This window comes from Sciurus vulgaris (assembly GCF_902686455.1).
Source record: "Sciurus vulgaris genome assembly, chromosome: 2".
NCBI lineage: Eukaryota > Metazoa > Chordata > Mammalia > Rodentia > Sciuridae > Sciurus > Sciurus vulgaris.
In genome coordinates, this window is record NC_136462.1 from 97,833,675 (window position 1) to 97,847,201 (window position 13,527).

The 13,527-nt window shown below is 38.6% G+C and overlaps 1 protein-coding gene across 5 annotated transcripts in view; it reads left to right on the top strand.

The window, feature by feature from the left end:
- Positions 1–4,659, top strand: part of GALK2 (galactokinase 2) — a 136,677-nt gene extending 132,018 nt beyond the window's left edge. For all 5 annotated transcript variants that reach the window (XM_079129951.1, XM_079129949.1, XM_079129952.1 and 2 more), the window contains one exon: positions 4,087–4,659. In XM_079129951.1, the coding sequence (XP_078986077.1) occupies positions 4,087–4,294 (208 nt within the window). In that variant the 3' untranslated portion in view covers positions 4,295–4,659. The remainder of the gene's footprint in view (positions 1–4,086) is intronic.
- Positions 4,660–13,527: the final 8,868 nt, after the last annotated feature.

Consider the following 13,527-nt stretch of genomic DNA (forward strand, 5'->3'; position numbering starts at 1 on the left):
CATCATACATAAAGGGAGTATAACTTCTCATTCTTCTACCAGTTGTGTAATCATACATGCACATAGGGTAATAATGTCTGATTCATTCCACTGTCCTTCCCACCACCACACCCCCTCCCCTCCCTTCACTCCCCTCTGTCTAATCCAAAGTACCTCTATTCTTCCCTAGCCCCTCCCTCCCATTGTGAATTAGCATCCACATATTGGAGAACACATTTTGCCTTTGGTTTTTGGGATTGGTTTATTTCACTCAGCATGACATTCTCCAGCTCCATCCATTTACCAGCAAATGCTATAATTTCTTTCTTCTTTAAGGCTTAGTAATATTCTACTGTAACATTCCACATTTTCTTTATCCATTCATCTATTGAAGGGCATCTAGTTTGGTTCCATAGTTTAGCTATTGTGAAATGAGCTGCTGTAAACAGCTCATGTGGCTGTATCACTATAGTATGCTTATTTTAAGTCCTTTGGGTATAAACCAAAGAGTAGGATAGCTGGGTCAAATGGTGGTTCCATCCCAGGTTTTCTGAGGAATCTCCATACTGCATTCCAGAGTGGCTGCCCCAATTTGCATTCCCACCAGCAATGTATGAGTGTACCTTTCCCCCCACATCCTTGCCAGCATTTATTGTTGCTTGTATTCTTGATAATTGCCATTCTAGCTGGAGTGAGGTGAAATCTCAGTGTAGTTTTGATTTGCATTTCCCTAATTGATAGAGATGTTGAACATTTTTTCATTTATTTGTTCATCAACTGTATTTCTTCTTCTGTGAAGTGTTTGTTCAGTTCCTTAGCCTATTTATTGAGTGGGTGAGTTGTTTTGGTGTTAAATTTTTTGAGTTCTTTATGTATTCTGAAGATTAATGCTCTGAGGTGCAGGTGGTCAAGATTTTCTCCCATTCTGCGGGCTCTCTTTTCACATTCTTGATTGCTTCCTTTGCTGTGAAGATTTGAAAATGCTGTTTCTAACCTGACCAAAAATCATAGAAATTGTGCTAGAAGGACTGTTTTCCTGAGAACTTGCCAGTTTTTGGAGAACAGAAACTAGAAGTCTTTCCTATGAAGAATATACTATAGACTGTTTATATCTATATATAATATGTATTTTTATATTTTTAAACAAATAGCCCAGCATTTATTAGAAACTACCAAATGCCTAAAATTATGCTGAGCTGGGGTTAGAGTGATGGATATGCCCTGTCCTTAAATTCATCATTTGTTGAAGTAATTTAATATCCATTTGTTTAATATGTAAATACTTACTTATTTTGAAATAAATGAAATTGATTGAAATGCAAAGCATGATGCCTTATTCCCCCTTTCTAGTCTGTAGCACAGTTGGGTTTTTCTGGGTTCCCTACGTTCGTTCCTCGTTGCCCTGCGCCTTGCAACTTGGCTTTATGGTAAACCAGTTCATTTAAAAGTTGGAAATTTTAGATAGGCTGTATTGGGTGCATGAATAATTATATGAACATTCTTTTTAGCAATAAAAGGATCAAAGGGAAATTCTTTTTAATCTACATCCCTCATGGCCTTGGCATTTGTTATGTGAATCATGCTTTATAAGGCAGAGACTGCTTTGGTTGCTTTGTCAAGCCCTTTCCATCATTCCCACCCAGTCAGCATGATCATCAAAGTGGTATTTGGGGGATTTGGGATTGTTTTTCATAACTCTTGTATTGCCTCTCTGATGTATAATAGCTCAGGTGATATATTTTTAATGTTTTGTTGTTCTAGAAAAAAATTTAAATGTGAAAAGTTTATTAAATACCCTCAGCTCACCTACCTTTCTTTCTTAATTCAAAGCCTATATTGGTTTTGTAACTTCGGGCCTCCCTTGGAATTTCAATGATATAGACTAATGGGCATGTTAAGCATTAGCGGGAAGCACTATAGATGGCTCCTTTCCACCTCAGGGTAGGTGCAGCTAGGCAGGCTGCAGACTATTACTAGGTAGCCTCTGGCTTGTGATCAGGAGTGCCATTGACTCAGGGGCAGAAGGGCATTCATAATAGCACTTATTCTTTATTTGGGAAATTTGAGCTCTGATAATTGGGACCATGTGGTTGATACCATCTAGACCATTTTCCTCTGTGGTAGGCAAGGTGGTAACTGAATGGTTCTGTAGACTCAGAAGTGAAGGTGTTTACCTAGAAAGACTTCTAGCTAGGGCTGGGGATGTAGCTCAGTAGTAGAGCACTTGCTTCACATGTGTGCAGCCCTTGGTTCAACCCCTAGTGCCCTTCCCCCACAAAATAATAATACATAGGAATAAAATAAGTCTTCTAGCTTTTGCTCTTTGCGCCTTCTGGCACAATTCCTATGGTTTTTGCAGCCAGATTAAAAACAATACTCTCGGTTTAAGTTCAATTTTTGAAACCACAGCTTTCAAAAACTGTTCAAATGAGAAAGTGTAAGGAAAAATGCCTCAAAGTCTATTGAAGACCATTAAAGCCTTGGTGAATTGAGTTCAGCAAAATGGCATAGTTGGGGTCAAAAAATCGAGAGGGCATGTTGTCCTCTAGAGACCTTGCCATGGTTGACCAAAACACTAACATTTTAAGGTCCTTAGAGATGCTTCAGGGACACCTCAGTTTTTCCCAACATCTTCCACATTAAGAGTTTTTGATGTGATTGTATGTGACTTTTTTGTTTGTTTGTTTTAAATCAACATACTGCAAATGGGCCCTTTGTCAGCCCAGGAAGTCAGAATCCAGAATTCCAGGGGTCAAAGAAATTTTCAGTCTGGATGTTAGAGATTGGTCTCAGTTAAATTATTGGGCCATAAACTGAATGTTTGCAGGACAGAAAATTAGTAATCTTTCTTTCTTTTTAAGTATTATTTTTTCCCTAAACATCTATTTTCATCTGAAAAACATATTTTAATGAATAAAACATGATGAAAAGAAATCAATTGAGAAAATCATTGAGGGGGAAAATGAATTACTGCTGTGCAGTAATTCTGATGTCCTAGAGGTGGGGTAATCTATTGATATTTTCCAGGAAGTAAAATAGCTCATTTAGATGGAAAAAAGAGACAGAATTGTGCTAAGTTAATTATGGAGTTTTTAATCTGTGACTAATTTGGAGTAAATTATATTAGGAAGAATAAATTGAAAGTATATGTTAACTTTTATTGTCAAGATAAATTGCATCTTTTAAAGTTGCGAGATCCTTGTGCTTTGTGTAAGGTCTTTCACTTTAGTTCAATTTTAGGTTTGAAACTGTACCTGGTTGATGGTAACTAAAATTGCCTTTTGCTGTGTGGTAGTTTATATAGTCATTTCTATCCTAATCAGACACATCTCATCTGATGGCAAATTCTTAGTTCAGTTGTCAGACCAGCTCCAGAAGGTGTGGAAAAATGGTGTGGATATGCATAGGCACCATTTTCTGTGTGGAAAGATTGTATAATTTTCCATTAGAGATCAAACCAACCAACCAATCAATCTAGAGTTCAGTAATGAGTTCTGTGTTGATAGATTTGTGTAGAACATGTCTAGTCTATCAGTTGTAAGAGTCTGATTCTTTTCTTTCTTTCTTTCTTTCTTTTTTTTTTTTTTTTTCCAGTGGTGGGAATTGAACCTAGGGCCTCACATATGCTAGGGAAGTGGAGTTATGTCTCCAGCCCCAGGAGTCTGATTCTCCTATGTTGAATAGCAAAGCCTTAAGAGTACAATTGAAATAAACAGTTCTGACTTGTATAAGACTGTGCACATTTGATTTTGACCTGCCTTCCCTGGTAGTGACCTTCTGATTCATTATGTCAACCATGCTGATTGCCTGTCTTCTTTTTACTCACTTTTCCCGTTTTACCTATAGGCTTGCACACACATTTTTAAGTGGCTACTTTATGAACTCAAGACTCCAGTGGGCTATTGCCAGATTTCTTACAGTCTTCTGAAACAGTATAAATTTTTCAGTGTCCTAATATTTCTTAATTAATGTCCTAAAACATTTGGCAGTACCCCCCAAGCTCCCCACTATTCCCTCCTCAGAACTTGGATTGTGTGTTCTGTAAGCATCAAACAAATCACTGTTTTCACTTATATGTGCTAATCTTTCTCTCTCTCATTGTTTCAGGAAGTCTGGGGCTCCTGGGTCACGACTGACTGGAGCTGGATGGGGAGGCTGCACGGTATCAATAGTGCCTGCTGACAAGTTGCCCAGCTTCCTAGCAAACGTGCAGGAGGCTTATTACCAGAGGAGCGATCGCAGCTTAGCCCCAGAGAAGCAGAGTTTGTTTGCTACCAAACCTGGAGGTGGAGCTCTGGTTTTCCTTGAGGCCTAAACAATGTAAAATAAGTCAGAGAAACTATTTAGGGCATTTAAGAACTGGCAGGACTTTCTATGCCACAGTAAATTAATCCTCTTTCTGTTTTATATTATGATGAATGCTTGCTATTATCAAGATGTATTTCCAAAGAAATGGTTCAAATCTCTCTATACTTCATAATGATTATTTTTCCATTTTAAAATATTTTTTTTAACCAATAAAAACCAAGATTGTGCTTGGACAGATCTTTTATGAATGATTTACTAAAATTTATTGGTTTGAAGATTTTAAAGATGAATGGTGAAACACACTGTTAATACATGGGTTGGACTTGAATTAAACACACCACTAAAATTAAACTGATACAATTGAATCGTGTGCATTATTCTTAAATGAAGTTCATTTCTGTTCTCCATAAGCGTCTTTCCTCAAAGGTGTAGTCTTCTGTTGATGATGATGATGATGATGATGATGATGATAGTGATGCCACCAATTCTCCCTCAATTTTAGCCTCAGCATCCTATGAAAATAATACATGGTTAAGGATTCACAGATTTTCCTGGACATTCTTTATTCGAATGTGATTTTGTTCCATTCTGATTTCTGACTTGAAAAGAAGAAATCCTGCCATCACTAAGTGGTCTAGAAATTATGAAAGATATCAAACTTGTCTGGAAAGGATAAGGCTGGGACCACTGGAAAAAAAGCTTTAAGAAGAAAATGAAGTTTGACCCTATTGGATGAGTAGAGTTGGAAAGCTAGGGAGTATGTGTTGCAGATCAACATGGCATAGAGTGTAACCTGCAGACACGGGGTGGGCGGAATGCTCAGTGGGAGTGAAGGGTTTGTTTGGGGATGTACTGAAGAATAATATTGGCTGTAGTGGCTGGAACCAGCTTTTGAAAAGCTCCAAATCCAGGAAGAATTTAGACCAGAGTTGCAAGCAGGCAGCCCACAGGCCACATCTGGTCTTCAAATGTAGTTTGGCCCACTGCATGTTTTAAAACTTTGGGGATTAAATCAAGAGATTTTATAAAGAACTTGGATTACCAGTGGAAGATTGATAACACTTTGGCCTCCGTTCCTGCAGGGCAACAGTGAATGAGGGCTGAGGCAGCACTGCCTTGCTGGGTGAGGCACAGCCCCCCAGTGCTGGTTTCCCTCCTGCTCAGACCATTCACCATTTACCTTTCCACAGGCACTTGCCCCTTACCAGCACATATGCACTGTTATTTTCTTATGTAAGTATTTCTCTGTGCCCATATCTGTCAGTAATAGGAAAGACAGACGAAGAAAAATAGGAGAAAGATTTTGTGTGTGTGTGTGGGAGTAAAGCCTCATTCCATCCACTTAATATAGAACATGCAACTGTTTCATTTATTTTCTATCACCTTATTGTCCCAAATAAAAATTTGCTTACTTGAACCATTTTTGACCCGTTATACTGTCACCAATGGGATTGCTCTAGATTTAGTGGAAACCTGATATAGTGAAAATAAGGCTCTGTTCCATTCCTGTCCTCAGATTGTCCAACTTTCTGATTTCTTGTACAAGGGTCTCTGTGTTTTGGAAAAAGTCCCTTCACACTTAACGGAATCTCCCAGAAGGGAAGGAGGAGCAGATGAGGAGGGGTCAAGGAAAACAAAAAAGATGGAGGAGTCTCCTTCTTTTCTTTCCTCCTACATATGACTCCTTTTTAGAACCTTATCACATTCTGCCTTTTGTTTGTGTTAACTGAGGGCAGGGGCCTTTCATTTAATGTGGCTGTTGTCAACCAATTTGCCTTTGTTGGATTACTAATGAAAAATAAAATATAATTTCAAACACCAATAATTTTTCTATTACTTTGTAATTCATACTGCACTCAAGAGATTTTTAGTTGCAAAAATTGTCCCTGATCGGAAGCAAGGAATGGTGAAAGCAGCATGAGATTGTCCCTAAATGTGTAAAATAGAGACTATCTTACATGTGCATATGAATGATTGAATAACAGGAGTGTGATCTGTTCTGCCTCTGTAACTGGAGTGTGACTGTAAATTGCTTAGGAAATATTGTCAGGTCTGTAGAAGAGGAAATAGAGAATTCTTGGTTATTTTCAGGAAGAAAACATACCAGATCATGTAGGAACTTCTCCAAATCCTTCTTAACTTCTAAAGGATTCTTGACAGCCTTTTTTTTGAGTCTATGGAATAAAGAAAATCAGTAACCATACTAATTATCTTTATACTATCTAATAGCCAACATTTATCAAGAGTTTAATATGCTGTGCATTTGTTAAACACTTTACATATATTAATTCAGTTATCCTTATGACAATCTTATGAAGAACTACTTTTATCCTATTTTATCATTGAAAAAATGGGTTGAGATAGGTGAAGTAACCCCAGTTCCCCCATATTCATAGAGCTAGAAATTAGATGATGTGGACCCAAGCACTGACTCAGGCCCTCAGTTCCAACCACTGTGTGACTTTCCTTCTAGCAGTGGAGCGCCCTCTTCAGGCAGATGGTAGACACAGCATTACCTTCCTTAACTGAGCCCACCAGGCTCAGCTTGAACTTTAAGGAGTGAAGGTGGGAAGAGAGGAGTAAGAGAACTGTCAAGGGAAGATGTAAGCAAGAAAATGAGAGAAATGGAAAAGTCAAGTTCACTGAGGGTAGGGGTCTAGGAATATATCATGGTTTCTGTCACCAAGTATTCATCTGAGAAAAATTTATGAAGGGGTTGAATGGTTCAATTCAGGAGGCAGTAGGAACCCTTCCAGAAATCTTATAGTGAGGGGAAAAGCAGAGGTAGGCCAGGAAAGGAAAAGTAGGGACTTGGGACAAAAGTGAAACATTAGTAAGAGAAACAGATGAGACAAAAGAGTGAAAAGGGCATATAAGGCTATTAATTTCACTATAATTTTCATGTGAAATACTTTAAAATATTTTTCTATAAAATTGGTAGGAGGTACAGTTTTTGACAATTCAAGTTACACTTTTCTGAAATAAAGTTTGGTTAGCTATCCTCTAGCAAGGCAAGTTCTAAAGGTTTCTTCATTGTTTAGGGTAAACCTAAGAACACAGCATGGCCACCTAGCTAGAGGACTTGCACTAGTACTCTGTGACTGAATAACCACCCCACCGCACCCTGCATTGTCTATCTCTGCCTACTTAATCTCCTCAACCTGGGTTTTCTTCTTAGTTATTACCTTCTTAGTCTCTTATCTGTCTTTCTCTGCATGTCTCAAATCTGACTTTTACAGTTCATAATTCTAGATAGACATACTCCTAAATATCTCTGGTGCCTTTCTCATTGATACCCTCTTAGAATCTCCTTGGGTTCCAAGTTATTCTCTGACTCAGTTTCATCTCACTTTGTGAAAATCAACTCACTTTTCCAACTCTTTAAAATTACTGTCCTCTCTCAAAAATAAACAGTTTTTCATGTATACAATTAAACATTTTAGTATACTCACAAAGTTTTACAACCATCATCACTATCTAATCTCCCTCTTTCTGATTGCCCTTCCCCTTTATCAATCTCTTTGAAGATTATAGAAGAGAGCTACTATGCTGTGTTTATACACTTAACAGGCACATGGGGTTTAAATATTCAAATGAGCAGGTTCCCCTTTACTTTCTCTAACAATGTGCCATTGCATAAACCATGTGAGTGCTTCTTTGGAGTTACTCTGAGAACTATTCTACATTCTTCTGCTTGTTCTTAATGGTGAGAAATCTTTTCCTGTGTGGATTTGATTTTTTGGAACCTTGTAAGAATTATCTGGAATCAGATTTTATAATAAATTATAAACACCAAAAGGTGTTGCAAAGGGCAAAGTTAGCTGATGAGGTGTTCGGCAAAAGGTAAGATAAGATTCTACAATAATATGTTGGATTTTCTCATGTGACTTGGAAACTACCTTTGTGAGTTCAGAGTATTTAGAAGTGGGATAGCATGACTAGCACAAAGCCATAGTCTCCAGAGGAGGCTCATTTGAGGGGCTTATACGCATCTGATACTTATTCTTGTGCATGCAGATATGTTGGAAGAAGTCAGTTGGTCTCAATATTTTATAGTTTTCCTTTTTATACTCTAATTTATAAAATAAACAAATTAAATGAACCCAATTTTCCTTGCTTCATTGGGGACAAATGTTTTTGTGTCAGGGAAGCAGCAAGGGCAGAACGGAAAAGAGAACTAACTTAAAGAACAACTAAAAAGTTTGTTTTTCTAGTTTATATACTTCTTAGGGAAGGGCATGGTATGGTTTTATTTTTAAAAGGGTTTGAGATTAAGTCCTATGGTTAGAGGACTAAAAATAGAGGATGATAATGTTTAACAATTAAATTAAGAGGGTAGGTAATATTTTGGATAAAAAAGCTAAAGTGTTGCTGAAGATGAACTGTTAGATATAAAACCCTCTTTGTAGACACTCTAGTTGATATATTTTTACATAATAAACCCATTGTGGTTTTACATAACATATTCATTCAATTAAAAATGATTGTAAGCACTGCAAAGTCGAACAAGAAACAAACCTATCAAGCTCCTTGACAATTCTTCGATGGCGCTGCTTTATGCGTTTTATTTCTTCATTAATTATTTGCTTTTCTCTATAAAATCAAAATTTGAAGTTAAAATTTAAAGTAAGGCAGTCAATCCTAATTGGAAAGGCAAATCAACATTTTACTGACATCTGCATGTCAGTAAAAGTTCTTTATAGACCCATCCCTTCCAGCCCTATGGACTGCTTGGCGTCAGGACTCCCCAGCCCATTCCCCTCAGAAGCATATGCCAAAGGCATCACCCAGGATGCCTGGGGTGGCCAGGACCTCCCCCTCTGCCCCACTGCTTCTTTAGGGCTTCCTAGAAAGGTGTCCCTCCCTGCTCTTCCCACTAAGCCTAGGGATCCTAAGGAGAGTGCATGTGTGCCCTGAGTTGTGGGGTGAGAGGGGCCTGGAGCCTGTGGAAAGCAGGGACTCAGACTTTTTGTTCTGCTTGCTGGATAGACCCAGCTGGCTGCTCTTCCATTTACCTCTCCCATTCCCTGAACAGCGTTAGGTATCTAAAGCTGAGGATCCCAATCCTCTCTCTCCCTAAGGCATCAAAATCTTTGGGCAGTAACTTTAGACCATGGAGAGAAGAACAATCCTGCCAACTCTTTTTTGTTAAAGTTCCTGGGCATCATCTCACAACTCATTCCTAACTTCCTAGCACATAAAAATACCATGACTAGCCATGAGCAATCATTTAAATTAAGCACAGAAAACGGAAAATGTTCCCTAAGAATACATTTCAGAAAGGACTTACTTGTCCTGCTTTCCTCACTGCCAACCCAGCTGCCACCCCAGCTCCAGGGAACTCCTACTATAGACAAGTTTTCTACTCTTCTTCCAGGACTCATCTCTGTAAACGGATGATACTCCGATTTCTTTTGCCTGGAGCTCTGCTGGTGTATATCCCCAATTATATTACAGAAAAGCTTGCTTGCTTTCTTTAGTCCCTGACACTTGCTCTGGCCCCACCAGTACAACATGTATCCTTGACTCTTACCGGAAAAGAATCTGAACTTGAAGGAGAGTCAGAAACAAATCTCCTCAACAGTACAATAGGGAGCTAAGTTTAGATGATTTCTTTGGTTACTTCCAGCTCTATAAAAGTATTTTATATTAAACAACAGTGTGACGTGAACTTACATCCTAAAATCCTTTTGGTTCTTTGCAAATTGTCTTTTTGCCTCTTTTATGATATCACGGTATGTTGGAGCAGGTAGCGTGCTAGGCTTATGGTTAAGGAAAGAGTCCAAGTTAGGAACATTTGGTAAACAGTACCAGTCACAGGGAAACCAATGGGACCATCTGGCCTGGGCCTCCCAGTCATGAAAAGTCTCAAGTGTAAACATGAATATTGTGTCTAGAGTTACAGAGACTGGACTGAAAGAAAACAACACCCCTCGGACACCACTTTAAACCCATATTCCATCCTCTGAACCATATCAACCATGGGACACTATGACTTAAGCTCTCATAATTCCCATGATGATTGTTTCATGTGTTTTAAAAAATGTATGTATGTTTTAAAAACAGCAATTTGTTACATGTAAATATTAAAAATCTATCAAAATTTTTGTAACCTGTTTAGGCATTCCTTCATTTTTTAATATACTAAGAATCTTGAAGTCTCTTGAATTCTGAGATGCTTTGGGGGGTAACTGGCAGCATTAGTGGCTGCCTCAGTTAGCCTGACTTCTTCCAACTGCACAGAAGAAAGAGAGGTGAAAGGTGGATGTATACCCTTAACCAGGCCCAGGCTCTTGCCTGTCTGTTTCTGGTACAGCCTGTGACTGTGTCTCTAACCTGGTCTTAACCCTCTGAAGTAGCAACTGGCAAATAAACAAGTGGTTGACACAGGCAGCTTCTCAGCCTGTGTTAAAGAAGACCTTCCTAGTATCAAAAGTCAAAAAATAGACAGTAGTGGTGAGGGTATGGAGAAGAGGGAACTCCTGTACACAGTTGATTGAAAGGTAGATTGGTACAGCCATTATGGAATACATTAAAGAGGCTTCTAAAGAAATTTTAAAATAGAGCTACCACATGACCCAGCATTTTCTCTTCTGGGCATATACTCAAAGGTTGCAAAACCCACAGCCTTGTAAAGACATCTGCACTCCCATGTTACCATAGCATTATTTATAATAGACAAGATATGAAAATAAACTAAGTGTTCATTGAAGGACAAATGGATAAATTTTCCATATATACAAAGGAATATTATTTGACCCTAAAAAGAATGAAACTTGCCATTTGGCACAAGGTGGAAATAAGCCAGGCACAGAAAGAAAACATATTGCATGAGTTCACTTATATGTGGAATTTTAAAAAATTCAAATATACAAAAATAGAGAACAAAATAGTAGTCACCAAGGGTGGGTATGGGTGGGTGAGGGAGGAAATGAGGGAGATGTAAGTCCAAGGATATAAAGTGGCAGATAATGTAGGAAGAATGGGTCTAGAAGTCTAATGTGCAACATGAGTACTATAGGTAGTACCACTGTACTGTATTTGGGATTTGTGCTTATGAAAAAAGAAAACTTCAGCCTCTTTGTTGCACTAGGAGTTCCTCAGCCTCTGCTGTCTCCAAGATGCAAGGAATGAGACTGTCACCTGTGGTCCCACAGGAGCAATGACATTAATGTTATAAAGCAATAACTTTAATGTTATTGCTATCTTTCTCTGAATGCAATTTGCTCATTTAAAAACACAATTTTCTACTTCAAGTCTGTTTTTGATACTAATTTTAATCTTATTTAACTGGTATAAGAATGTTAGGAGGAGCCCAGTAGATTCGGCCCCTGGAAAAAAGCCATGTAGGCAAGTCCCATGTGACCTTCACTTTCTGAGAGCTGTTTCTCAATTGAAATGACTAAAAGGGAAAATGTAAATAACAAATATTCTCCCAATAAACTTGAACCAAATTTATGTATTTTCTGTGAAGTTCTAAACTATTCAGGAAGTATCTTTGATCACTTATAATTTGAACATGAAGATCTTAGAATCCAGGGAAAGAACACCTGGTTTTCTGTGCCCTGAAAATGACTTTCTCAGCAACACCAGAAGTGACTTCTTGTTCTCTGCCACAAAACTTGTTTAAAGAAGTCGCCTTCATAGCGCCACTGACTTAGAGGAAAGCAGACCGTACTATAGTCCACCAAGCAGATAATTCGCAAGGGTCTGAATAATTTTGTTATCCTGAGCAGGATCAAAATTCTATGAATAGTTTGGGGCAAGAGTCCTGCCTGTTGGCCTGCCCTTGTCATCCCCACCCAGTCAACGCTACTCAGAAGGCTGATGGCACACTTCTAAAGGGCCTAGGCACAGGAAAACCTTGCATTTATTTATCAAGTTAGCCTGCAGTGGGTTGGGGTCAGCTAGGAAACCTTGAAGAGGCTATACGTAAGGTGGCAGGGAAGGTGGGGGGACAGGAGGTTGGAAGTGTGGAGATGAAAGAAAAAAACCTTTGTTGGACTTTCCAGGGCTCATCCTCTTACAGAAAAAGTAATCTGCACTAAGCAGCACAGCGTGAGTGAGTTTCACCCTCCCTTTGGAGAGGGAAGTGGGCACCAGGCTTTATCTTAGACTCCAGCACTAGATCTGCACCAAAAAGCCCGGTGCCCAGTCTGACCCTGGGGGTAAGAGGGACCCAGCAGCTCCCAACCTCCTCCACAGACTTGGGTTCCAAGCCTGCCCTGGGCTCCATACCACCGCAATTTCAGCAACTTTCAAGGCTCTAGACACCAATTCTGCACCTGTGGAGGCAAACTCCTGCTCTACCCTGGGGCCAGAGTTTGAGGCTGTGAAGCAGGAAGGAAGGCTAATCCTTATTCTCATTTACATAAAAGTAGCACTGTTCAACACTGTCCTGTTCCTTGCTCGAAGTCCAACCCAGGTCTTTTCCTGGTGGGAACTTCTTTTTCGGACTAACGTCCCACTTTCAGTGTGATTCTGAGGGCAATTAATTTCACTCCAGGAGAGGAACTTCATGGCATTGTAGGTTATATTCAAACAGCAAGTGTTATTGGATGGCCAATTTATCTCCGGGAGTTTCCTGTTTTTAATAGATGGGTCAGACAAGCTTGCAGTCAGAAACATGGCATAATCTTTAGGAATCACATGACATTCATGAGATCTGAGCGCACTACACAAATAACTACCTTCAGCATTCTTCTAAGTGACATTATTGGAGTAAATCTACAGTTTTCCCTTGATTTGGGTCAAATCTGTATGGTATTATTTCAAAATGAAACATTCTTAGATTGGGTCCAGATTACTTCCACATTTTGGCTTTAAAATTTCATTCTGTATAGTAATAGTTTTGACTAGCCAATGGATGTTCAAGATTAAGAACACGTTAGTCCTCAAATCTAAAAAAGATGTAATGGATATTTTACTGTAAGTCATTAAAACAGAGAAAAACTAATTCTTACAAAATCTGCTCATCTTGATGAATATTTCGGCAAGACTTTAAAAATATCATGGGACAAATATAGAAGCATTAATTTAATCAAAAGAAAAATTCTCCCATAATCCTACTTTTCAGAAAAAGAATCTATTTCTATTTTTGTTTCTTCATCTGCTATATGAGGATATGTATTATATTATTGTTTTAATACAAGTTGCTTTCATGATATCATTATAATTTCTCCACACATCCAGTTTTCATAATTTTTTTGTGGTACTGAGGATTCACCCCAATGCCTCACA